Source organism: Acinonyx jubatus, chromosome D2, assembly GCF_027475565.1.
Source record: "Acinonyx jubatus isolate Ajub_Pintada_27869175 chromosome D2, VMU_Ajub_asm_v1.0, whole genome shotgun sequence".
Classification (NCBI taxonomy): Eukaryota; Metazoa; Chordata; class Mammalia; order Carnivora; family Felidae; genus Acinonyx; species Acinonyx jubatus.
The window spans coordinates 76,663,792-76,687,996 of NC_069393.1; the positions used below are offsets into that span (position 1 = coordinate 76,663,792).

General features: G+C 52.4%; 1 protein-coding gene across 16 annotated transcripts in view; it reads left to right on the forward strand.

The window, feature by feature from the left end:
• The window catches only part of DMBT1 (deleted in malignant brain tumors 1), an 82,498-nt gene that overhangs the window by 17,842 nt on the left and 40,451 nt on the right, over window positions 1-24,205 (forward strand). For 7 of the 16 annotated variants that reach the window (XM_053207530.1, XM_053207538.1, XM_053207529.1 and 4 more), the window contains 15 exons: window positions 1,014-1,061; window positions 2,818-2,856; window positions 5,137-5,166; window positions 6,010-6,051; window positions 6,777-7,100; window positions 7,907-7,936; window positions 8,544-8,570; window positions 11,192-11,515; window positions 14,037-14,360; window positions 15,174-15,203; window positions 15,820-15,846; window positions 18,477-18,800; window positions 21,322-21,645; window positions 22,459-22,488; window positions 23,105-23,131. In XM_053207530.1, coding sequence (XP_053063505.1) covers window positions 1,014-1,061; window positions 2,818-2,856; window positions 5,137-5,166; window positions 6,010-6,051; window positions 6,777-7,100; window positions 7,907-7,936; window positions 8,544-8,570; window positions 11,192-11,515; window positions 14,037-14,360; window positions 15,174-15,203; window positions 15,820-15,846; window positions 18,477-18,800; window positions 21,322-21,645; window positions 22,459-22,488; window positions 23,105-23,131 — 1,950 coding nt within the window. The remainder of the gene's footprint in view (window positions 1-1,013; window positions 1,062-2,817; window positions 2,857-5,136; window positions 5,167-6,009; window positions 6,052-6,776; window positions 7,101-7,906; window positions 7,937-8,543; window positions 8,571-11,191; window positions 11,516-14,036; window positions 14,361-15,173; window positions 15,204-15,819; window positions 15,847-18,476; window positions 18,801-21,321; window positions 21,646-22,458; window positions 22,489-23,104; window positions 23,132-24,205) is intronic. The other 9 variants (XM_053207541.1, XM_053207531.1, XM_053207540.1 and 6 more) reach the window with 6 other exon arrangements.

Genomic DNA, 24,205 nt, shown 5'->3' on the forward strand with positions numbered 1-24,205 from the left:
CACAGGCTCCTCCAGAGTTTGTCAATGCAACACCCAGTGGTATCGTTCTGATGATCCCTGGCCTGGGATGACCAAATGCCTTCCTATGTGGCCCTATCTCCTCCTTTTAAAGTCAGAAGAGAAGGACTAGGGACTTCTGGTCCTTAAAACTTAAATCTATACCAAAATCAAACACTGAAGTAACCAGTATATTCTCTTTACTGGGGATTAAATGACAAGCAAAAGATATTTACACTCACAGTGGAAGAGAGAACTTCTCCTTGGCTCAACCTAGCACACGCCAATGCCGAGTTTCTCCTTGTTCACACAATGCTGGTGGGTGTTCAAGCACCAAGTGGTCTTTTAATCCACAAAGAAACCCTGAGGATAACACTCAATGTGTCCCCCAAAGGGGGATTCCTAGATAAATTATCCATCTTTAGAGTGACCTCTGGCATTTGCTATGTGGACTGGTGTGTGCACATGCCCCTGTGCATGGGACGTGACCCAGATAATCCATCACTTGAGAATGGCTTCCCCCAGAAAGTGTGGGCCTCCAAGCAGTCACTTTGGAGTGGTTTATTTCAGCATTTGGGGATGCATCTTTGAAAAAACTGCCTTTATTCTTAGTTGGGGCCACCTCCTCAGGAATATCTCAGTGATGGTAGATACTTGTCATTTAAGGGTGTGGGTAAGCTATAGAAATAGGCAGTTTGTATTGGAAATGCGACCTTGTAAATCAGGTGGGGCTGTTAGTCAACTGGGTGATTTTTTGGATGGAGACAGTGGAGGCGGAGGCGGGGGTTGGTGGTAGGAACAAAGAACATCTCTGGTGGCATTCCAGCATTGAATAAGGGCTGATGAAATGACAGAGAGAGGAATTCTGTTTTGTAAGGAAGAAATGGAGCCTGTCAGCAGTGGGTGGGGTTTCCGGATCACTGCGTACAGCCCTTATTTCAGAGCTAAGGAAACAGAAGTCCACCCCTTCTCAAATGAGAGCCAATACTGATTACCTCTTCCTTTCTCCACTCTAGCTTCTTTGTCTCCCACGGAGGCACCCCTGGCAACAGCTGCGGTAGAAGGTAACATTTGTTATATGGGATCACTATGGGCTCATTACCTCACTGTACTCACAGGGCCATCTCTGATCCAGAAGAGGTGCAAAAGGTGTAAGAGATAGGGGTGCTTAGCAACAAAGAGGGAACCTCTGAACAAGGCCTCAGGCCTCAATGGGACCATGTCCCTGAGATTGGGGAGGGATTGACTTGCACAGGCACTTCCAAGGAGTTCCAAGGTGGAGCTTGGCGTCTTGTCTCCAGGAAGGCCCTGTTGCTCATGCTCAGGGCCTACCCCTGTGGTCCTTACCACTGCACGTTGGTGCCTGGCCAGGCTGGGGTGCTGGGTCTCTGGCTGCAGGGCCTGGAGAGGCAAGTGCAAACCTGTTGGGGTAGCATCCTTGCGTGCTTGTGCATTTTCCTGAGCCCATATCAGACCAACTTGGTTCCTTCTCAGTATAAAGTAACCATGGTCCTTCAGCTTATGGGCGTCAGAGGTCCCATTCACCCCCCTGGGGGCACCTCCAATGAAACAGCTGGGAGGTAGTCAATACAGCTCGAGTTTCTGGCAACCTGGGCTTTGGGAAGGAAAGTCACTGCCATATCACATGGGAAATGTTGACCCTAGGACAAAAGAAGGAGAGCCTTCACATGAAGGCCCCTGACTAGGAGTCAGCATGGATCAGCTGGGAATCTTAATGGTACACATGTAAGAATGGTCCCAAGTAAGTAGTTCCAAGTAGTCAGACTTCACCCCATGGCCTGTCCCTAAAGGCCATGGGGTGAAGTCTGACTTTACCTCTTTCTCTTCCCTATGATTAAGGACACAGATGTCACCAGAGCTGAGGAGGACACTGGCTTTGTTAAATTTAGCCATGTCTTCCCAAGATTCTTACTTGTAGCAGGTGTAAGAGGAGAACCTGCTCCTCTCTAGAGTGTTTCCTCTGACTATGTATTAGGAGTAACAGCTGGGCCCGACAAGTTCTTTGGTACAACTGGTCCACCCAGGGGTGCAGATGAGGAACTCAGGGGCTTAAATATCTGACTATGACACTATCTGACTGCATATAGGACTTACATAGACCTACTCTTGTCAGGACCTCCAGTGTGGGGTAGATGTGGGAGTCAACTTTCTCTAGATCCAAAAAGACCTCAGGTAGAAGTCCAATAGGGAATTCAGAAACAAAATGAACGCTTTAGTGAGAGTGGGTTAAGAGGAGCAATCAGGTCATCTCTTCTTCAGGTCCCAGCACTAGGTAGGATCTTGCTGGGGCCTTGGACGAACACCACAGCTCCTTGAAACAATGTGAAAATCATAGGTTTAAAGCCATAATCTTACTTAATGGGTAAACATCAGAAGCATTTTCACTAGAGTAGAAAACAAGGCAAGATGGCCTTTGGGACCCCTGTCATTTAACACTGTGTAAGAGATACTAGCCAATGCAATTAGACAAGAGAAATCAGTTAGAAGCATAAGGATTAGAAAAGTTATTTTTACATCTGTCCCCTGGAGCCCTGCATAGGTCACGTGTGGGACGGTCAGAATCAAGGTCAGTAGGTTAATGAAGAGAGATTTCTTCCAAAATAGTCTTTTAGAATGAAAGAGCTTGAGGCTAGACAGGTTTGTTCCCTTTTCTAAAGTCACATAGCAAGATGAAATCCAGGTCAGAAATAATGTTTCCTTAGCAGGTTCTATTTTACTTCCAGTTACTGATTCTCCTCAGAAGGGACCTAATTTTACATTTTATGTTTTCCCCCCTCCTTCTATAATCTATCTATGCAGATAGCACTACAGAGGATACTGGGACTACTGGTGCAATAGGTAATGATTAATTTTATTTGGCTCCTTTTTGGTGGGTAATGATGCCAAATATATACATGGGTGTCACTCTTTTTTTTTTTTTTAACGTTTATTTATTTTTGGGACAGAGAGAGACAGAGTATGAACAGGGGAGGGGCAGAAAGAGAGGGAGACACAGAATCGGAAACAGGCTCCAGGCTCTGAGCCAACAGCCCAGAGCCTGATACAGGGCTCGAACTCCCGGACCGCGAGATTGTGACCCGGCTGAAGTCGGACGCTTAACCGACTGCGCCACCCAGGCGCCCCTGGGTGTCACTCTTATTCAGGAAGAATTCTAGGAACTGGGGTGAGAAAGAGTGTTTTATGCATTTAACACAAAGGAATGTCCCTTGTGACCCAGGGCCTGGCTTGAGTTGGAGCTTCCTTCATTGTCCATTCCTAGTGGGTGGGGAGCAATCAGTTGAAATATGGGATCTCTAGGAGCCTGGGTGCCTTGGGTCAGAGACCAGTGGAATCAGTCTCTAGACTACAGAGTTACCTGTTTCATCCCACAAATATGCACTGGTCCCAGCCATTCTAGCCCCAAAGACTTGACTATGGAGCCAGAAGCAGCATGTGAAAAATGTTTTCTAAGCCAACCTCAGAGCCCAAGATATGTATGAGAACTCACAAGACATCCTGGTGTCATCAGACAAGAATTCTCTTCAGCATGGGACAGTCATGGGTCGAGCTGTGTCTCTGTTTTGCTCAGACAAAAAACTTGTGGATAGTCTTTAAGCCCTCTCAAGGCTATAAACTAAGGTGCATTTACTTCCCCTTGAAGTTCTAGTGGCTTAGATTGGGGAGAGAAGTCACTGTCCTTTTAACCTTGAAGAATTCTAACTCATGATACTTTAAGAGTCCAGCCTACTTAAAACTCTCAGTGACCTTCACCTACTGTGAAGCACTATGAATATGATAGAGTCCTAAGACTTTGTCATTTGTGGCAACATGTAAGAGAAATGTTATGTCTTCATTTAGGGACTGAATTTGGTTTGGTCCTGAGGCTGGTGAGTAGAGGTGACTGGTGTCAGGGCCACGTGGAGGTCCTGTACTGAGGCTCTTGGGGCACTGTGTGTGATGATGACTGGGACACCAATGATGCCAATATGGTCTGTAGGCAGCTGGGCTGTGGCTGGGCCATGTCAGCCCCAGGAAATGCCCAGTTTGGTCAAGGCGCAAGGCCAATTGTCTTGGACAATGTGCACTGCTCAAGGCATGAGTCCCACCCGTGGAGCTGCCCCCACAATGGCTGAACTCACACAACTGTGGCCATGGGGAGGATGCCAGTGTCATCTGTTCAGGTGGGAAACAAATATTCCTGGCTCTCTCTTGAAGTGGTCTTTGATGGGAACAAACACACTGCATACTACAAGGCCCACATCCAACCCTCTCTGAGATATCCTGTGCCTCCTAAGGTTTCCTGGAGATAGCAGGCAACTGATATACAATAAGAAAGAAAGGGTAGAGTATGTTCTCCTCCCCTATTAGGCTAACAGAGAAGGACCAATATGACTTTGCAGCAACAATGGCATGGTGGGTGAAAGGAACCATCCACTATTCAGTGGACAGAAAAATTGAGCCATTATTCCTTCTCAGTGGAATTATTACTCAGTACACCACCAATTTCCCAGGACTATCTTTCTCAAGGCACACATCTTGTGTGTGGTTGGAAAACGAACCACCTTCACCCCTTTGTGGTCAAATTATGTTGGGTCATCAGTGAGGCAAACTCAGAGAACAGGATTGCGGTCCAAACTGTGCATTTGGGCAGGCAGTGAATAGCAGTTGGAAGTGGGGAAGGTGCAGGGAATGGCCGCTCAGTAGTACATAGAATGCTGAAGAACCACATATGACTAAGGGACCTGAGCTTCACCCCTGCAGAAAGCCCAAGAGACCTTGTAAAGATTGAGAGCATTGCACCTGGGCTGGTGGAATTGGAGTCTTCCTAGAATAACTGCCCAGACTCATTCTTGCTGTTCCCATGCTGAATGAACACAATGATATGGCAGCCTGTTGCAGGCAGGGTGGTGGCATTCTGCTTGCTGGAAAGTCAGCCCTCAGACCTAGCAAGGCAGGCAATGGCAATGGGACATAGGGTGGGGCTCCCAGAGGATGGAGAGATTCATGGAGGGCCCTGGCTCTGTCTAACTGAGGGCACGTGAAGTCATCAGCTCTGTATGCATAGTCTCATAATCTTCCAGCTTGATCCACTTGGGGCACCGGTCGCTTTGTGTCTAACCTCAAGTTTCTTTCTCACAGCTACTCACACCCAGTCCACAAGCCAGCCAGGTGAGTCCTTATGACCGTACTTGGAATGTTCCTTTTCTTCACCACCCCCCCCCAATGCCTCTTCTACCCATTCTGGGAGAACCACTGTTCTTCAGAGAACCTATGTACACGCTTTGTCCCCCACCCCCATCATAGAGTCCCCAACAGGTGGTTCTTAACCAGACCTGGGATTCTAAAGTCCCATCTGTCTATCAATCCATGATGTTTCATCCAGTCCTTTCAGGCTGTCCCAGGAGACAGCTGCCTGCAGGTTCAGGGAACTGGCCCTGCGTTACATGAATTTCAGCTGTAAGGCAATCTTGGCTGATATGATGAGTGGGAGAGTGGACACGGATGACGATTAACCTCCTCTGAAGGGACAGCAGGCTGGATTCTCTTCATCACTCACTGCTTTCAGCAACCTCGATTCATCAGGGTCACATGTATATCCAAAGTGACAGGGACAGTGTCCAGGGGATAGGAGTGTAATAACTGGTGGCAAGTTTCGGGTACCAAGATACCTGACTGGTTTCAAGTCAACCCACCACGCTCCTGACTCTTTTTGCCCAAGCTTCAGAGTGTGGGAAACTGCTCAGACTACATGCCTCAGAGCAGGGAGGTGGCAAAGGCTTTGTAAGGGAGAAAAGAACATGCTAGGCTTAGAGACTGATGTGGACGGACCAGGTTGTGCTCTTGCATGGCCTTGATCCCAAGAGAGCTGGCTGAGCAGGAGGCTTGTGTATCACAAATAGAAGCAAGGTGGCAGGCTGCAATGTGCATTGTCAGCTGCCTGCCAAAAACTATTTTAAAAGACTGCTTTCCATGATGTCTAACTCTGGCCTTTCCCTTTGTCATCACTTCCAGGCACCTGGCTCCCCAACTCCACACCTGTAACACCAAATACAGGTAAATGATCCCCTTGACTCATTCTTCTTCTAGATAAAGTTTGGGTTTGGAAGTGACAGGAGGAGTCGCAGGGTGTGCCCTTCATTATTTTTGTCCCTGAGTGTGTGTGTTTGGTGGTAGAAAGAGGTGTCTCTCACACCCTAGGTCTGATCTTAGGGGGCTGGCCACCTGAATCAGGGGAATCATGGGATGAAGTTCAGTGAAGAGTCTCCAGCAGGGAGTTAATGTAATACTTAGAGCCCTCACAAGTCCTGCTGTGACCTTGCTCATGGCTCCCACGCTATGGAGTGGGGCCTCAGGAAGAGGGGGGCAACATGACGGTACTGCTCCTTTCGTGCCAAGTTGCCATCAAGTCCTGGGGCTTTTTCCAGAAAACATCAGGGCTCCTCAGAAGCCAAAAAGCTGCCCAACAGAGCAGTGGTCTTGGCTTGCAACCAGTAGTTATGGGGCTCGATCCTGAGCAGACCCAGTGGGGTTTGGGTTATCTTCCTACTCACCTCGATTGAATCATAAGGTGCTTCCCTGCATCAGAATATCCTAAGGCCTAGGATGTATAGGATGTTTCCACTATTTCCCTGTGAGGAAGATTAAACTCTAGGCATGTTCAAAGGTGAATGATGCCCAGGGCACTTTGGCCATGAGCAAGCCCCTGAGTCTGGAATATGCCTTAAACCTATGACCAGAAGAGAGACATGGACAGTGGGTTTTGTTCTTTGTCTTGCTAGGGAGTGACGCAGGTTTGGCCTTGAGGCTGGTGAATGGAGGTGACCGGTGTCAGGGCCGCGTGGAGGTCCTGTACCGAGGCTCCTGGGGCACCGTGTGTGACGACGACTGGGACACCAATGACGCCAACGTGGTGTGCAGGCAACTGGGCTGTGGCTGGGCCGTGTCGGCCCCGGGAAGTGCCCGCTTTGGTCAGGGCTCAGGGCCCATTGTCCTGGACAACGTGCGCTGCTCCGGGCATGAGTCCGACCTGTGGCGCTGCCCCCACAACGGCTGGAACTCGCACAACTGTGGCCATAGTGAGGACGCCAGTGTCATCTGCTCAGGTGAGCCTCTCATCATTCGGTGTTTGTCTTTTGGGGGTAGGGGTAGGGAAGAGAGACCTCACATTCTGATCAGCTCCTTGGAAGCTACTATATACCATCCTTGTCTTCCTCAAGTCTCCTGAACTCTCCACTGGAATCAGTATTAGCTTTTTCAGGCTGCCAGGTGTGGAGATGGTAAATTAGGAGAAGAACCAAACTGCAAGTCTCCATGAAACAATTACGGGCCTCCTGCAACGCTGCATCAGGCAGCAAAAGATCCTCCTGCAAAATGGAGGACTCTCATGGGGATCCCGGCTAGGATTACAGAGTTTGTATGTGTGTGCCTATGCTGGCCCTGGGCTTGGGGTCCTGAGTCCCTGACTGCATCTCCCACCCGAGAAATGTGATGCCTGGTCCGTGCACTGGATTGTGCTGCGAAGGACAGCTGCTTTTGCAATTCCTGCCAGGCAAAGCTTGTCATGACTCCTGCTTAGGCCTGAAAGATCAGCCATTGCCTTTGGTGGAAGCTGGGCTCCTTGCACTTGCCTCTGCAGCAGGCTGCCAAAAGCTCTACAGAGATGATCTTTTTTGCTTCAATATGGTCATAACATGTAGACATGAAGCTAATCACCTTACTGTTGGATATAATATTTGTGGTCTTCCTGGTCTTTTTACAAGGAGCATCCTTCCGGGGTGTGGGTGGATTGTGCCCTGCTCTTCATGGCAGGGGACAAGCTTCAAAGGTTGTGACCTCCTCAGGTCCTCTACCTTTGTGTCCAGTCATATCAGTTCTGTGCACTGTGTCTCATGTACTTTTGTTTTCACAGCTGCCCAGTCTCAGCCGACGACCACACCAGGTGAGTTCTGCTGCCTCTTGTCTCCTGAGTATCTCAGTCAGGTACTGCCTACCTGGGATCCAGTCAGTAGTTTCAGTGGAGAACAGTGGAGCTGTGTCTGCCACCTGGGCCGTCCCTGGACCATTCTCAATATGTGGACACTTCCAGTCGAGCCCACAACACACGGACTGTCCTTACTGGCTCAGTGAAATAAGAGTCCTCTGGGTTCACGGTCCTAAGACTTTAGGTGACAGACAAGGCTGTCTCGGGAACATTTCTGCTGGATTGCATTGTCTGGACCAAACGCTCCATGTGTTGGGAGAATAGAGATGTTTTCACGTCCTACTCCCCCATGTGGAGCCTACGCGATGCGTTTCCCAACAACAGGGTCGTGACAGCACGGCAGTTAGCCTTGCACAGGGCACCACCTTGTTGCCGTTGTGGTGGACATTCGACGGTGGGATTTTGGCTCTTGGCAGCCTCTCGGCAGAGACCCCTTTCTCCTCTAGCCGGCACTCAGATCCCATTATACTTGGTCCCACCTAATAGTCACTTGAGCCAACCTTGATTGACTCCACCTCCGTTCTAATTCTACTTTTTGTTTCTCTCTCTCTCTCTGTCTCTCCAGATTGGTGGTATACAAGTCCTTCCTACAGTAAGCATCCTTGATTTCCTGACGAAATATTATCATCAACACCATAACCGACTGGCGTGGGTGAAATTCCTAAATGTGGGATCAGCTTCCACCCTAACCACTGTATTCAGTGTGGGGCGTTCTGTTTCCCACAAGAATTATGATTTCCTGCCACCTACCAGTTGTGGGACCTACTAGTCAGGATGCTTTTGTTCGCAAGTGACTGGAACCCTGCTCCACCTGTCTTATGCTAGGAAAGAGTCAGTGTCTCCCATAATGAGGACATTAGTGGTGGGTGGATCTAGCTTCAGGAACAACGGGATGTACAAGTCCCAGGACCGGCTGCTCACAGTGTTTGTCTTAGCACCGTTTTCTCTTATGTGCTCGGACTCATAATGGTTGTGCTTTGTGCACATGAGGGGCCGATGCCAGCGCCAGGTCCCCGTGCCACCAGGAGAAGGACGCTGTTTGTCACCCATTCTCTGGCTGACATGTCCTGGGAGGCCTCTGATACCTGCTTGGGAAGAGATGAGTCACCGGAACCAAGTGCATGGGCTCTGATTCCCGGGTCAGGGTCCCCATGGCCACCGTCCTATTCCTCAGGAGACAGGGACAAGATGTGATACTAGGGCCTCCTTGACCCTCATGGACAGGGGTCTTGGCCACTTGACTTCATGGGTCCGATGGTGTCTGTACCTACAATCAAGGCAAGCGGATTCTGACCGAAAGAGGCTCTTCCCTGTCAGAGCTTTGTTCTGTCCCAAGTGCTCTCTGCTGAATGCTGCCCACATTTGCCCAGTCCAGGCACAGAAGCTTGCCTCTGCCAGGGGTGTCAGGCCATGTCGTGCTCTACTCTGGAGCTTGTCTCCGGTTTCGGGTCCAGTTCTGTGCTGACAGTGCAGTGTCCGTGGGGCAACTGAGAGGGCCTGGATTGCCCCTAGAGCCTGGTAGCTCGTCTTCCGTAGGGACCGTAGGGGTGTCTGCTCCTGCTTCTTTCAGTCCTACGGTAGGACGGGGATGATGGTCTGTGTGAGTCAGGACTGAAGCAAATGGCCAAATAGTGCTTGCTTTTCTGTCTTTGGGTCTCTGGGCATTACCGCTACCCCACAATTCCCCAGCCTAAGGTCTAGAGTCCGGAGTTTTTAGGATAGTCAGAGCGGTGCCACCATCACAGTATCTACTTCCAGAATTGTTCATGCCCCTGATGAAGATTCCGTGCCGTTACCATTCACACCCAATCCCATTTCTGTCTGGTCATCACCTGTCTGCCTTCTATCAATATGGATTTATTTACTCTGGCATTTTCGTATGAATGGATTCGGTGCGTATGTGGCCCTTTGTGGCTGGCTTCTTTCAATGGCAGGCTCTCTCAAGGTTCACCATGATGGCACACGTACACAGTGGCCCCATGAATCCCTAGCCTTTTTTTTTTTTTTTAAACCATTCATCGGTTGAAGGCCATGTGGATTAATTTAATCTTTGACTCATTTGAATAGCCTTTCCATGACTGCTGTGTACAAGTTTGATATTTGAACAGCTGTTTACAGATCTCCTGGGTATATACCTAGGGGTGGAATGTGTGGGTCAAGTGATGACGTTATGTTTCTTTCTTGTGGAAGCACTGAACTGTTTGCCACAGTAGCCACACCAATGTAGGGTGCCATTAGCAGTGTCTGGAAGTTGTGCTTTCTCTACATCCTCAACGACACGACTTCTTCTGTCACTTTCATTGTAGTCATCTGTCTGTGGCTAGGATTTGCCTTTTCCTAACGGCTGCGGAAGCGGTCGTCTTCCCATGGGTTTGTTGCATGTGTCCATCTTCCTTGGAGACCAGAGCTCTCATTGAACGCATGCCTGGAAGAATGAGAACCAGACAATGGTCATGCCCCAGCCCAGCTCACAGGGTGCATAGGGCTGGGTCCAGGTGAGCCCGATCACTCACGAGGTGTGCTGTCGTGCTGAACCTGGCAAATGACCTTCCTGCCGGCAGACCTAATGCTGCCATGTTGTGTTTCTTTTCTGCCACCCACAGGTCCGGGCTGCTGTAGGTGTGCACAGCTCAGAGTCAGTGATCGTTAGTCCTGCCCACTGGTAGGATATTCAGAGGGCTCACGGACTGTTTCAGATTGAGTCCAAGCTCGGGGCTTAAGAGCGACACGAGTCAGCGGTCAGCATAAAGGAACCTTCACAAGAACCCTCAGGCCCAGTAGTAGGGCGCACGACATAGGACGTTCAGGGGAAGGTGGAGTCTGCAAGCACTAGGTCTAGGACAGTTTCTTGATGGTGGCTGGGTAGGAACTCTGGGCTTGATGTAGGTGCTTGGGTTGGTCATCGAGGTAGGGAGGCAGGCGGCTGGCTTTCACCCTTCGCCCCTGCTTCCCATGACCAGTCAGCAATCCCAATGCTGACATTGTGGGCCGCCAAACCGTGCACATGCGTAAAACTCATGACCCTGAGGTCATGAGGTATCTGAATAGCCCCTCAATGATGAAAAATGGTGAGCAAGCTTCAGAGAGTCCTGTGCTGGGCAACCTTAACCTGCATGCAGAAGTCATGGTCCCTGAAGTAATTCTTGTCCACTGAGACCCTGGGGCTTTTCCTCCAGGGAGGAAGAGAAAGATAATTTTTGTGTCTCCTGCTAGGGAACGAAACAGGTTTGTCCCTGAGGCTGGTGAATGGAGGTGCCCAGTGTCAGGGCCGCGTGGAGGTTCTGTACCAAGGCTCCTGGGGCACCGTGTGTGACGACGACTGGGACACCAATGACGCTGACGTGGTGTGCAGGCAGCTGGGCTGTGGCCGCGCCATGTCGGCCCCGGGAAGTGCCCGCTTTGGCGAGGGCTCAGGGCCCATTGTCCTGGACAACGTGCGCTGCTCCGGGCAAGAGTCCTACCTGTGGCGCTGCCCCCACAACGGCTGGAACTCGCACAACTGTCGCCATGGGGAGGACGCCAGTGTCATCTGCTCAGGTGAACCTCAAAACTCTTGGTCCCCCTCTAATGGCAATTGCCAAGAACCAACATGCTCCTTTCTCCAAGGTCCCCTCCTGACCTCTCCTGGATATCTGTGTCTGTAGAGCTCTTGGGTGTAGCTGATCCCTGACGTGCCACAGTGGTGGGCCGCAGGGGCGGCTGCCCTCTCTCTGTGGACAGAAATTTCTTGGGATTATCAGTGATGCTGTGGGTGACAAGGTGCATTCACCATTCAGTGGGCAGGCAAAATGACCCCCTGCTTGTCAGCTGGATCATCTGTTCAGTCCACACCTGATTTCCTAGGGCCCTTTTCTCAAGGCGCACTTTTTGGGAATATGGTTGAAAGATGAGCCACCTTCACTCCTTTGTGGTCTTATGCTTCTGGGTCCTCCATGAAGCCAACCTAGAGAACAAGATTGCAGTCTAGAATGTGCATCTGGGGCAGCAGTGAATAGTAGTGGAGAAGGGGATGGATGTAGGGAATGGCTGGTGAGTGGTACATGGAACACTGATGAGCCATCTAGGACCCCGGGACCTGAGCTTGGCCCTCTGCAGAAAGCCTGTGAAGCCTTGTCAAGGCTGAGCACATAGCAACTGGGATGGGAGGATTGGGATCTTCCTAGCATAACGGTTCAACCCATTCTAGTTGTTTCCACGTGGCATGGATGCAGTGGTTCTGAGGGTGTTCGTGGGCCTGCTGGTAGCATTTCGACTGCCAGAAAGCCAGTCCTCAGGCCCAGCAAGGCCAGCAATGGCAGTGGGACATAGGGTGGGGCTCCCAGAGGACTGAGAGTTTCATGGAGGGCCCTTGCTGCGTCTGCCCGAGGACAGGTGGAGTCATCTGCTTGTGAGATTAGGCTGATTTCTTCAACCTTTGATCCAGTTGGAGCACCTGTGTGCTTTTGTGTCTGCCTTGAGGTTTTTTCTATTACAGCTGTTTACCACAATCTTCAGTTCGCCCGGGTGAGTCTCTGGTGATCCCGCTGGGAATGTCTCTTGTCATGATTCCCATTCTTCTTCTCACCACTCGGGGGGAAGCACCACTCTTGGTCGAAATTATGGGTATCCGGTGTTCCTGCTTGTCAGACACCACAGGGGTTCTTAAAGAGGCCTGGAGCTCTAAGAGGCCCGTCTGGCCATCAGCCCAGGAGGTTTCATGTAGTTGTTTCAGGCTGTCCCAGGAGACAGCTGCGTGCTGGTTCAGGGAACTGGCCTGTGTGTTTGGATTTCAGCTGTAATGCAATCTGGGCCGACACGTTGGGTGGAACAATGGACACGGATGACCACTGCCCTTCTCCCGAAGGGACCTCAGAGCATGCTGGATTCTCTCCATCACTCGCTGTTTGGAACGCCCTCAGATTCATCTGTGTCCCGTGCATATCTCCAAAGCCAATGAACAGTGCCCTGCGGGTGGAGGTGTAACAAGTGATGGTGTGTTACAGGCACTAGGATATCTGACTCATTTCAGGTTGACCCAGCACCCCTCAGACATGCATACCTCAGGGTGGGTAGGATGCAAAGGCCCTCTGAGGGAGACAATGACATGCCAGGTTTGGAGATGGATGTGGACGGACCAGGTGGTCCTCCTGCAGAGCCTTCATCCCAACAGGGCTGGCCGAGCAGCAGGCCTGTGCAGCAAGGTGACATATGCAGGTGTCAGTGGTCAAGAGGCCCGCCACACACTCTTTTCCAAGACTCCTTCCCGAGATGTCTACCTCTCGCTCTTCCCTCTGTCACGACTTCTGGGCCTCCGGGCCCCCTGTCTACCCACCTATAAGACCAACAAGGAGTAATATTTGTATCCAAGTCCCTGGCTCACTCTCCTTCTACGTAAAGTTTGGTTATGGAAGTCACAGGAGGAGACTCAGGGTGTGTCTTTGCTCTCTTTGCCCCTCTGTGTGTGTTTGGTAGCAGAAAGAGGTGACTCTCAATTCCCAGGTCTGATGCTATGGGGCTGGCTTCCTGACACCAGTGGGATCGATGTTCAGTGCTGACCATTCTGCAGGAGGTTAATGTAATGCTTGGAGGTCTGTCCAATCTCCTGAGACCTCCCTCATGGCTCCCATGCCGTGGAGCGTAGCCTTGGGAAGAAGGGGGCCCATGTGCTAGTATTCCACCTTTTGTTGCCACGTTGAGGCCGGTCTGGGGCTCTGCCTGAACCCAGGCAGGACCCTACAGAAGCCAACAAGCTGCCCCACAGGGCAGTGGTCTCGGCCTGACAGCGATGGCTGGAAGATGCCCTCGTGAGCATGCCCAGTGTGGATGGGGGTTGTCTTCCTACTCACATGCATTGCATCATAGCGTCTTTTCCTGCATCGTGGCATTTTGGACAGGTCTGTCTAGGTGTCTCAGCTCTTAGGGTGCCTGGGCTGAAGATTAAGCTCTTGGCACGTTCGAAAGGGAACGATGTCCGTGGAAGACTGGCCGTGAGCAGGCTTTTGAGTCTGGACCAAGCCTTAATTAAGCCTTTGGCCAGAAGATAGACATGGACAGTGGGTTTTGTTCTTTGTCTTGCTAGGGAATGAGGCAGGTTTGTCCCTGAGGCTGGTGAATGGAGGTGACCGGTGTCAGGGCCGCGTGGAAGTCCTGTACCAAGGCTCCTGGGGCACCGTGTGTGACGACGACTGGGACATCAATGACGCCAACGTGGTGTGCAGGCAGCTGGGCTGTGGCTGGGCCGTGTCGGCCCCGGGAAGTGCCCGCTTTGGTCAGGGCTCAGGGTCCATTGTCCTGGACGACGTGCGCTGCTCCGGGCAAGAGTCCTACCTGTGGCGCTGCCCCCACAGCGGATGGACCTTACACAACTGTGGTCATGGGGAGGACGCCAGTGTCATCTGTTCAGGTGAGCCTCTTGTCGTTGGGAGTTTCTCTTGCTGTTGGGTACGGAAGAGAGACGTCATGTTCTGATCAGATCGTTGGAAGCTACCTATATAACATCCTTGTCTTCCTCACGTCTCCTCAACTCTCCTCCAGGGTCAGTGTCAGTTTTTGTCAGGCTGCCAGGTGTGGAGATGATAAAGTAGGACACGTGCCAAACTGCCAGTCCCCGCGAAGCCGTTACTGGCCCTGCTGCAACATTGCAGGTGGCGGCCAGTGATCAGCCTGCTGAATGGAGGTCTCTCGCGGGGATCCCAGGGCTAGGATTGCAGACCAACCTGTATGTGTGTGGCTACGGCCGCCGCGGGTTTGGGGTCCTGAGCCCCTGACTGCATGTCCCCCGCTGGAGGGGTGATGCCGGGTCCGTGCGGCGGGTCTGTGGTGCGATGGGCCAGCTGCTTCTGCAATGACTGCCAGACAAACCTTGTCATGAGCCCTGCTTAGGCCTGAAAGATCAGCCGTGGCATGTTGGCGGGAGCTGGACTCCTCGGTGTTGCTGCCATGGTGAGCAGCTGAAAGCTCAAGGCACACGTTGGGTTTGTGTCAACTCGCTCACCACTCGTAGCCATGGAGCCAATCGCCTTGACATGGGAAATCATGTTCTTGGTGTGCCTGGCCCTTTGAAGAGGGTCGTCCTTCCAGGGTGTGGATGTCACGGGCCCTACCCTCCGTGGCTGGGGACCAGCATCGATGGCATCTGACCCGCTCAGATCCTTCCCCCTTGCGTCCGTTTGGGGCAGCTCTGTGCGGTGTCTCACGTGCTCTTGTCTCTTCACAGCTGCCCAGTCCCAGCCCACGACCACACCAGGTGAGTTCTGCTGCCTCTTGACTCCTGAGCATCTATCTCCTCTTGTAAGCCAGCCCTGGCCCCAAACTTTACATCTAAGGGGGACTCTGGAGCTTTTCTCTCTCCTGGGCCTTCCTTGGTCCCTCTCAGTTATGTAGACACTTCCAGTTGAGCCCACAACACACGGACTGTCCTTACCGGCTCAGTGAAATAAGAGTCCTCTGGGTACACCGTCCTCACTAAGACTTTAGGTGACAGACAAGGCAGTCTCGGGAACATTTCTGCTGGATTGCATTGCCTGGACCAAACGCTCCATGTGTTGGGAGAATAGAGACGTTTTCACGTCCTACTTCCCATGTGGAGCCTACGTGATGCGTTTCCCAACAACAGGGTCGTGACAGCACGGCAGTTAGCCTTGCACAGGGCACCACCTTGTTGCCGTTGTGGTGGACATTCGACGGTGGGATTTTGGCTCTTGGCAGCCTCTTGGCAGAGATCCCTTTCTCCTCTATCTGGCAGAACTCCTCAGATATCACCACCATTGGTCCCACCTAATAGTCACTTGAGCCAACCTTGATTGACTCCACCTCTTTTCTAATTCTACTTTTTGTTTCTGTCTCTCTCTCTGTGTCTCCAGATTGGTGGTATACAAGTCCTTCCTACGGTAAGCATCCTTGATTTCCTGCCGAAATATTATCATCAACACCATAACCGACTGGCGTGGGTGAAATTCCTAAATGTGGGTCCGGCTTCCGCCCTAACCAGCCTATTCAGTGTGGGGCGTTCTGTTTCCCCATAAGAATTATGATTTCCTGCCACCTACCGGTTGTGGGACCTACTAGTCAGGAAGCCTTTGTTCACAAGTGACAGGAACCCAGCTCCACCTGTCTTATGCTAGGAGAGCATATGCCATATGCCAATGTCCATAATGAGGACATTAGTGGTGAGTGGGTCTAGCTTCAGGAACAACGGGATGTACAAGTCCCAGGACCGGCTGCTCACAGTGTTTGTCTTAGCACCATTTTCTCTTATGTGCTCGGACTCATAATGGTTGTGCTTTGTGCACATGAGGGGCCGATGCCAGCGCCAGGTCCCCGTGCCACCAGGAGAAGGACGCTGTTTGTCACCCATTCTCTGGCTGACATGTCCTGGGAGGCCTCTGATACCTGCTTGGGAAGAGATGAGTCACCGGAACCAAGTGCATGGGCTCTGATTCCCGGGTCAGGGTCCCCATGGCCACCGTCCTATTCCTCAGGAGACAGGGACAAGATGTGATACTAGGGCCTCCTTGACCCTCATGGACAGGGGTCTTGGCCACTTGACTTCATGGGTCCGATGGTGTCTGTACCTACAATCAAGGCAAGCGGATTCTGACCGAAAGAGGCTCTTCCCTGTCAGAGCTTTGTTCTGTCCCAAGTGCTCTCTGCTGAATGCTGCCCACATTTGCCCAGTCCAGGCACAGAAGCTTGCCTCTGCCAGGGGTGTCAGGCCATGTCGTGCTCTACTCTGGAGCTTGTCTCCGGTTTCGGGTCCAGTTCTGTGCTGACAGTGCAGTGTCCGTGGGGCAACTGAGAGGGCCTGGATTGCCCCTAGAGCCTGGTAGCTCGTCTTCCGTAGGGACCGTAGGGGTGTCTGCTCCTGCTTCTTTCAGTCCTACGGTAGGACGGGGATGATGGTCTGTGTGAGTCAGGACTGAAGCAAATGGCCAAATAGTGCTTGCTTTTCTGTCTTTGGGTCTCTGGGCATTACCGCTACCCCACAATTCCCCAGCCTAAGGTCTAGAGTCCGGAGTTTTTAGGATAGTCAGAGCGGTGCCACCATCACAGTATCTACTTCCAGAATTGTTCATGCCCCTGATGAAGATTCCGTGCCGTTACCATTCACACCCAATCCCATTTCTGTCTGGTCATCACCTGTCTGCCTTCTATCAATATGGATTTATTTACTCTGGCATTTTCGTATGAATGGATTCGGTGCGTATGTGGCCCTTTGTGGCTGGCTTCTTTCAATGGCAGGCTCTCTCAAGGTTCACCATGATGGCACACGTACACAGTGGCCCCATGAATCCCTAGCCTTTTTTTTTTTTTTTAAACCATTCATCGGTTGAAGGCCATGTGGATTAATTTAATCTTTGACTCATTTGAATAGCCTTTCCATGACTGCTGTGTACAAGTTTGATATTTGAACAGCTGTTTACAGATCTCCTGGGTATATACCTAGGGGTGGAATGTGTGGGTCAAGTGATGACGTTATGTTTCTTTCTTGTGGAAGCACTGAACTGTTTGCCACAGTAGCCACACCAATGTAGGGTGCCATTAGCAGTGTCTGGAAGTTGTGCTTTCTCTACATCCTCAACGACACGACTTCTTCTGTCACTTTCATTGTAGTCATCTGTCTGTGGCTAGGATTTGCCTTTTCCTAACGGCTGCGGAAGCGGTCGTCTTCCCATGGGTTTGTTGCATGTGTCCATCTTCCTTGGAGACCAGAGCTCTCATTGAACGCATGCCTGGAAGAATGAGAACCAGACAATGGTCATGCCCCAGCCCAGCTCACAGGGTGCATAGGGCTGGGTCCAGGTGAGCCCGATCACTCACGAGGTGTGCTGTCGTGCTGAACCTGGCAAATGACCTTCCTGCCGGCAGACCTAATGCTGCCATGTTGTGTTTCTTTTCTGCCACCCACAGGTCCGGGCTGCTGTAGGTGTGCACAGCTCAGAGTCAGTGATCGTTAGTCCTGCCCACTGGTAGGATATTCAGAGGGCTCACGGACTGTTTCAGATTGAGTCCAAGCTCGGGGCTTAAGAGCGACACGAGTCAGCGGTCAGCATAAAGGAACCTTCACAAGAACCCTCAGGCCCAGTAGTAGGGCGCACGACATAGGACGTTCAGGGGAAGGTGGAGTCTGCAAGCACTAGGTCTAGGACAGTTTCTTGATGGTGGCTGGGTAGGAACTCTGGGCTTGATGTAGGTGCTTGGGTTGGTCATCGAGGTAGGGAGGCAGGCGGCTGGCTTTCACCCTTCGCCCCTGCTTCCCATGACCAGTCAGCAATCCCAATGCTGACATTGTGGGCCGCCAAACCGTGCACATGCGTAAAACTCATGACCCTGAGGTCATGAGGTATCTGAATAGCCCCTCAATGATGAAAAATGGTGAGCAAGCTTCAGAGAGTCCTGTGCTGGGCAACCTTAACCTGCATGCAGAAGTCATGGTCCCTGAAGTAATTCTTGTCCACTGAGACCCTGGGGCTTTTCCTCCAGGGAGGAAGAGAAAGATAATTTTTGTGTCTCCTGCTAGGGAACGAAACAGGTTTGTCCCTGAGGCTGGTGAATGGAGGTGCCCAGTGTCAGGGCCGCGTGGAGGTTCTGTACCAAGGCTCCTGGGGCACCGTGTGTGACGACGACTGGGACACCAATGACGCTGACGTGGTGTGCAGGCAGCTGGGCTGTGGCCGCGCCATGTCGGCCCCGGGAAGTGCCCGCTTTGGCGAGGGCTCAGGGCCCATTGTCCTGGACAACGTGCGCTGCTCCGGGCAAGAGTCCTACCTGTGGCGCTGCCCCCACAACGGCTGGAACTCGCACAACTGTCGCCATGGGGAGGACGCCAGTGTCATCTGCTCAGGTGAACCTCAAAACTCTTGGTCCCCCTCTAATGGCAATTGCCAAGAACCAACATGCTCCTTTCTCCAAGGTCCCCTCCTGACCTCTCCTGGATATCTGTGTCTGTAGAGCTCTTGGGTGTAGCTGATCCCTGACGTGCCACAGTGGTGGGCCGCAGGGGCGGCTGCCCTCTCTCTGTGGACAGAAATTTCTTGGGATTATCAGTGATGCTGTGGGTGACAAGGTGCATTCACCATTCAGTGGGCAGGCAAAATGACCCCCTGCTTGTCAGCTGGATCATCTGTTCAGTCCACACCTGATTTCCTAGGGCCCTTTTCTCAAGGCGCACTTTTTGGGAATATGGTTGAAAGATGAGCCACCTTCACTCCTTTGTGGTCTTATGCTTCTGGGTCCTCCATGAAGCCAACCTAGAGAACAAGATTGCAGTCTAGAATGTGCATCTGGGGCAGCAGTGAATAGTAGTGGAGAAGGGGATGGATGTAGGGAATGGCTGGTGAGTGGTACATGGAACACTGATGAGCCATCTAGGACCCCGGGACCTGAGCTTGGCCCTCTGCAGAAAGCCTGTGAAGCCTTGTCAAGGCTGAGCACATAGCAACTGGGATGGGAGGATTGGGATCTTCCTAGCATAACGGTTCAACCCATTCTAGTTGTTTCCACGTGGCATGGATGCAGTGGTTCTGAGGGTGTTCGTGGGCCTGCTGGTAGCATTTCGACTGCCAGAAAGCCAGTCCTCAGGCCCAGCAAGGCCAGCAATGGCAGTGGGACATAGGGTGGGGCTCCCAGAGGACTGAGAGTTTCATGGAGGGCCCTTGCTGCGTCTGCCCGAGGACAGGTGGAGTCATCTGCTTGTGAGATTAGGCTGATTTCTTCAACCTTTGATCCAGTTGGAGCACCTGTGTGCTTTTGTGTCTGCCTTGAGGTTTTTTCTATTACAGCTGTTTACCACAATCTTCAGTTCGCCCGGGTGAGTCTCTGGTGATCCCGCTGGGAATGTCTCTTGTCATGATTCCCATTCTTCTTCTCACCACTCGGGGGGAAGCACCACTCTTGGTCGAAATTATGGGTATCCGGTGTTCCTGCTTGTCAGACACCACAGGGGTTCTTAAAGAGGCCTGGAGCTCTAAGAGGCCCGTCTGGCCATCAGCCCAGGAGGTTTCATGTAGTTGTTTCAGGCTGTCCCAGGAGACAGCTGCGTGCTGGTTCAGGGAACTGGCCTGTGTGTTTGGATTTCAGCTGTAATGCAATCTGGGCCGACACGTTGGGTGGAACAATGGACACGGATGACCACTGCCCTTCTCCCGAAGGGACCTCAGAGCATGCTGGATTCTCTCCATCACTCGCTGTTTGGAACGCCCTCAGATTCATCTGTGTCCCGTGCATATCTCCAAAGCCAATGAACAGTGCCCTGCGGGTGGAGGTGTAACAAGTGATGGTGTGTTACAGGCACTAGGATATCTGACTCATTTCAGGTTGACCCAGCACCCCTCAGACATGCATACCTCAGGGTGGGTAGGATGCAAAGGCCCTCTGAGGGAGACAATGACATGCCAGGTTTGGAGATGGATGTGGACGGACCAGGTGGTCCTCCTGCAGAGCCTTCATCCCAACAGGGCTGGCCGAGCAGCAGGCCTGTGCAGCAAGGTGACATATGCAGGTGTCAGTGGTCAAGAGGCCCGCCACACACTCTTTTCCAAGACTCCTTCCCGAGATGTCTACCTCTCGCTCTTCCCTCTGTCACGACTTCTGGGCCTCCGGGCCCCCTGTCTACCCACCTATAAGACCAACAAGGAGTAATATTTGTATCCAAGTCCCTGGCTCACTCTCCTTCTACGTAAAGTTTGGTTATGGAAGTCACAGGAGGAGACTCAGGGTGTGTCTTTGCTCTCTTTGCCCCTCTGTGTGTGTTTGGTAGCAGAAAGAGGTGACTCTCAATTCCCAGGTCTGATGCTATGGGGCTGGCTTCCTGACACCAGTGGGATCGATGTTCAGTGCTGACCATTCTGCAGGAGGTTAATGTAATGCTTGGAGGTCTGTCCAATCTCCTGAGACCTCCCTCATGGCTCCCATGCCGTGGAGCGTAGCCTTGGGAAGAAGGGGGCCCATGTGCTAGTATTCCACCTTTTGTTGCCACGTTGAGGCCGGTCTGGGGCTCTGCCTGAACCCAGGCAGGACCCTACAGAAGCCAACAAGCTGCCCCACAGGGCAGTGGTCTCGGCCTGACAGCGATGGCTGGAAGATGCCCTCGTGAGCATGCCCAGTGTGGATGGGGGTTGTCTTCCTACTCACATGCATTGCATCATAGCGTCTTTTCCTGCATCGTGGCATTTTGGACAGGTCTGTCTAGGTGTCTCAGCTCTTAGGGTGCCTGGGCTGAAGATTAAGCTCTTGGCACGTTCGAAAGGGAACGATGTCCGTGGAAGACTGGCCGTGAGCAGGCTTTTGAGTCTGGACCAAGCCTTAATTAAGCCTTTGGCCAGAAGATAGACATGGACAGTGGGTTTTGTTCTTTGTCTTGCTAGGGAATGAGGCAGGTTTGTCCCTGAGGCTGGTGAATGGAGGTGACCGGTGTCAGGGCCGCGTGGAAGTCCTGTACCAAGGCTCCTGGGGCACCGTGTGTGACGACGACTGGGACATCAATGACGCCAACGTGGTGTGCAGGCAGCTGGGCTGTGGCTGGGCCGTGTCGGCCCCGGGAAGTGCCCGCTTTGGTCAGGGCTCAGGGTCCATTGTCCTGGACGACGTGCGCTGCTCCGGGCAAGAGTCCTACCTGTGGCGCTGCCCCCACAGCGGATGGACCTTACACAACTGTGGTCATGGGGAGGACGCCAGTGTCATCTGTTCAGGTGAGCCTCTTGTCGTTGGGAGTTTCTCTTGCTGTTGGGTACGGAAGAGAGACGTCATGTTCTGATCAGATCGTTGGAAGCTACCTATATAACATCCTTGTCTTCCTCACGTCTCCTCAACTCTCCTCCAGGGTCAGTGTCAGTTTTTGTCAGGCTGCCAGGTGTGGAGATGATAAAGTAGGACACGTGCCAAACTGCCAGTCCCCGCGAAGCCGTTACTGGCCCTGCTGCAACATTGCAGGTGGCGGCCAGTGATCAGCCTGCTGAATGGAGGTCTCTCGCGGGGATCCCAGGGCTAGGATTGCAGACCAACCTGTATGTGTGTGGCTACGGCCGCCGCGGGTTTGGGGTCCTGAGCCCCTGACTGCATGTCCCCCGCTGGAGGGGTGATGCCGGGTCCGTGCGGCGGGTCTGTGGTGCGATGGGCCAGCTGCTTCTGCAATGACTGCCAGACAAACCTTGTCATGAGCCCTGCTTAGGCCTGAAAGATCAGCCGTGGCATGTTGGCGGGAGCTGGACTCCTCGGTGTTGCTGCCATGGTGAGCAGCTGAAAGCTCAAGGCACACGTTGGGTTTGTGTCAACTCGCTCACCACTCGTAGCCATGGAGCCAATCGCCTTGACATGGGAAATCATGTTCTTGGTGTGCCTGGCCCTTTGAAGAGGGTCGTCCTTCCAGGGTGTGGATGTCACGGGCCCTACCCTCCGTGGCTGGGGACCAGCATCGATGGCATCTGACCCGCTCAGATCCTTCCCCCTTGCGTCCGTTTGGGGCAGCTCTGTGCGGTGTCTCACGTGCTCTTGTCTCTTCACAGCTGCCCAGTCCCAGCCCACGACCACACCAGGTGAGTTCTGCTGCCTCTTGACTCCTGAGCATCTATCTCCTCTTGTAAGCCAGCCCTGGCCCCAAACTTTACATCTAAGGGGGACTCTGGAGCTTTTCTCTCTCCTGGGCCTTCCTTGGTCCCTCTCAGTTATGTAGACACTTCCAGTTGAGCCCACAACACACGGACTGTCCTTACCGGCTCAGTGAAATAAGAGTCCTCTGGGTACACCGTCCTCACTAAGACTTTAGGTGACAGACAAGGCAGTCTCGGGAACATTTCTGCTGGATTGCATTGCCTGGACCAAACGCTCCATGTGTTGGGAGAATAGAGACGTTTTCACGTCCTACTTCCCATGTGGAGCCTACGTGATGCGTTTCCCAACAACAGGGTCGTGACAGCACGGCAGTTAGCCTTGCACAGGGCACCACCTTGTTGCCGTTGTGGTGGACATTCGACGGTGGGATTTTGGCTCTTGGCAGCCTCTTGGCAGAGATCCCTTTCTCCTCTATCTGGCAGAACTCCTCAGATATCACCACCATTGGTCCCACCTAATAGTCACTTGAGCCAACCTTGATTGACTCCACCTCTTTTCTAATTCTACTTTTTGTTTCTGTCTCTCTCTCTGTGTCTCCAGATTGGTGGTATACAAGTCCTTCCTACGGTAAGCATCCTTGATTTCCTGCCGAAATATTATCATCAACACCATAACCGACTGGCGTGGGTGAAATTCCTAAATGTGGGTCCGGCTTCCGCCCTAACCAGCCTATTCAGTGTGGGGCGTTCTGTTTCCCCATAAGAATTATGATTTCCTGCCACCTACCGGTTGTGGGACCTACTAGTCAGGAAGCCTTTGTTCACAAGTGACAGGAACCCAGCTCCACCTGTCTTATGCTAGGAGAGCATATGCCATATGCCAATGTCCATAATGAGGACATTAGTGGTGAGTGGGTCTAGCTTCAGGAACAACGGGATGTACAAGTCCCAGGACCGGCTGCTCACAGTGTTTGTCTTAGCACCATTTTCTCTTATGTGCTCGGACTCATAATGGTTGTGCTTTGTGCACATGAGGGGCCGATGCCAGCGCCAGGTCCCCGTGCCACCAGGAGAAGGACGCTGTTTGTCACCCATTCTCTGGCTGACATGTCCTGGGAGGCCTCTGATACCTGCTTGGGAAGAGATGAGTCACCGGAACCAAGTGCATGGGCTCTGATTCCCGGGTCAGGGTCCCCATGGCCACCGTCCTATTCCTCAGGAGACAGGGACAAGATGTGATACTAGGGCCTCCTTGACCCTCATGGACAGGGGTCTTGGCCACTTGACTTCATGGGTCCGATGGTGTCTGTACCTACAATCAAGGCAAGCGGATTCTGACCGAAAGAGGCTCTTCCCTGTCAGAGCTTTGTTCTGTCCCAAGTGCTCTCTGCTGAATGCTGCCCACATTTGCCCAGTCCAGGCACAGAAGCTTGCCTCTGCCAGGGGTGTCAGGCCATGTCGTGCTCTACTCTGGAGCTTGTCTCCGGTTTCGGGTCCAGTTCTGTGCTGACAGTGCAGTGTCCGTGGGGCAACTGAGAGGGCCTGGATTGCCCCTAGAGCCTGGTAGCTCGTCTTCCGTAGGGACCGTAGGGGTGTCTGCTCCTGCTTCTTTCAGTCCTACGGTAGGACGGGGATGATGGTCTGTGTGAGTCAGGACTGAAGCAAATGGCCAAATAGTGCTTGCTTTTCTGTCTTTGGGTCT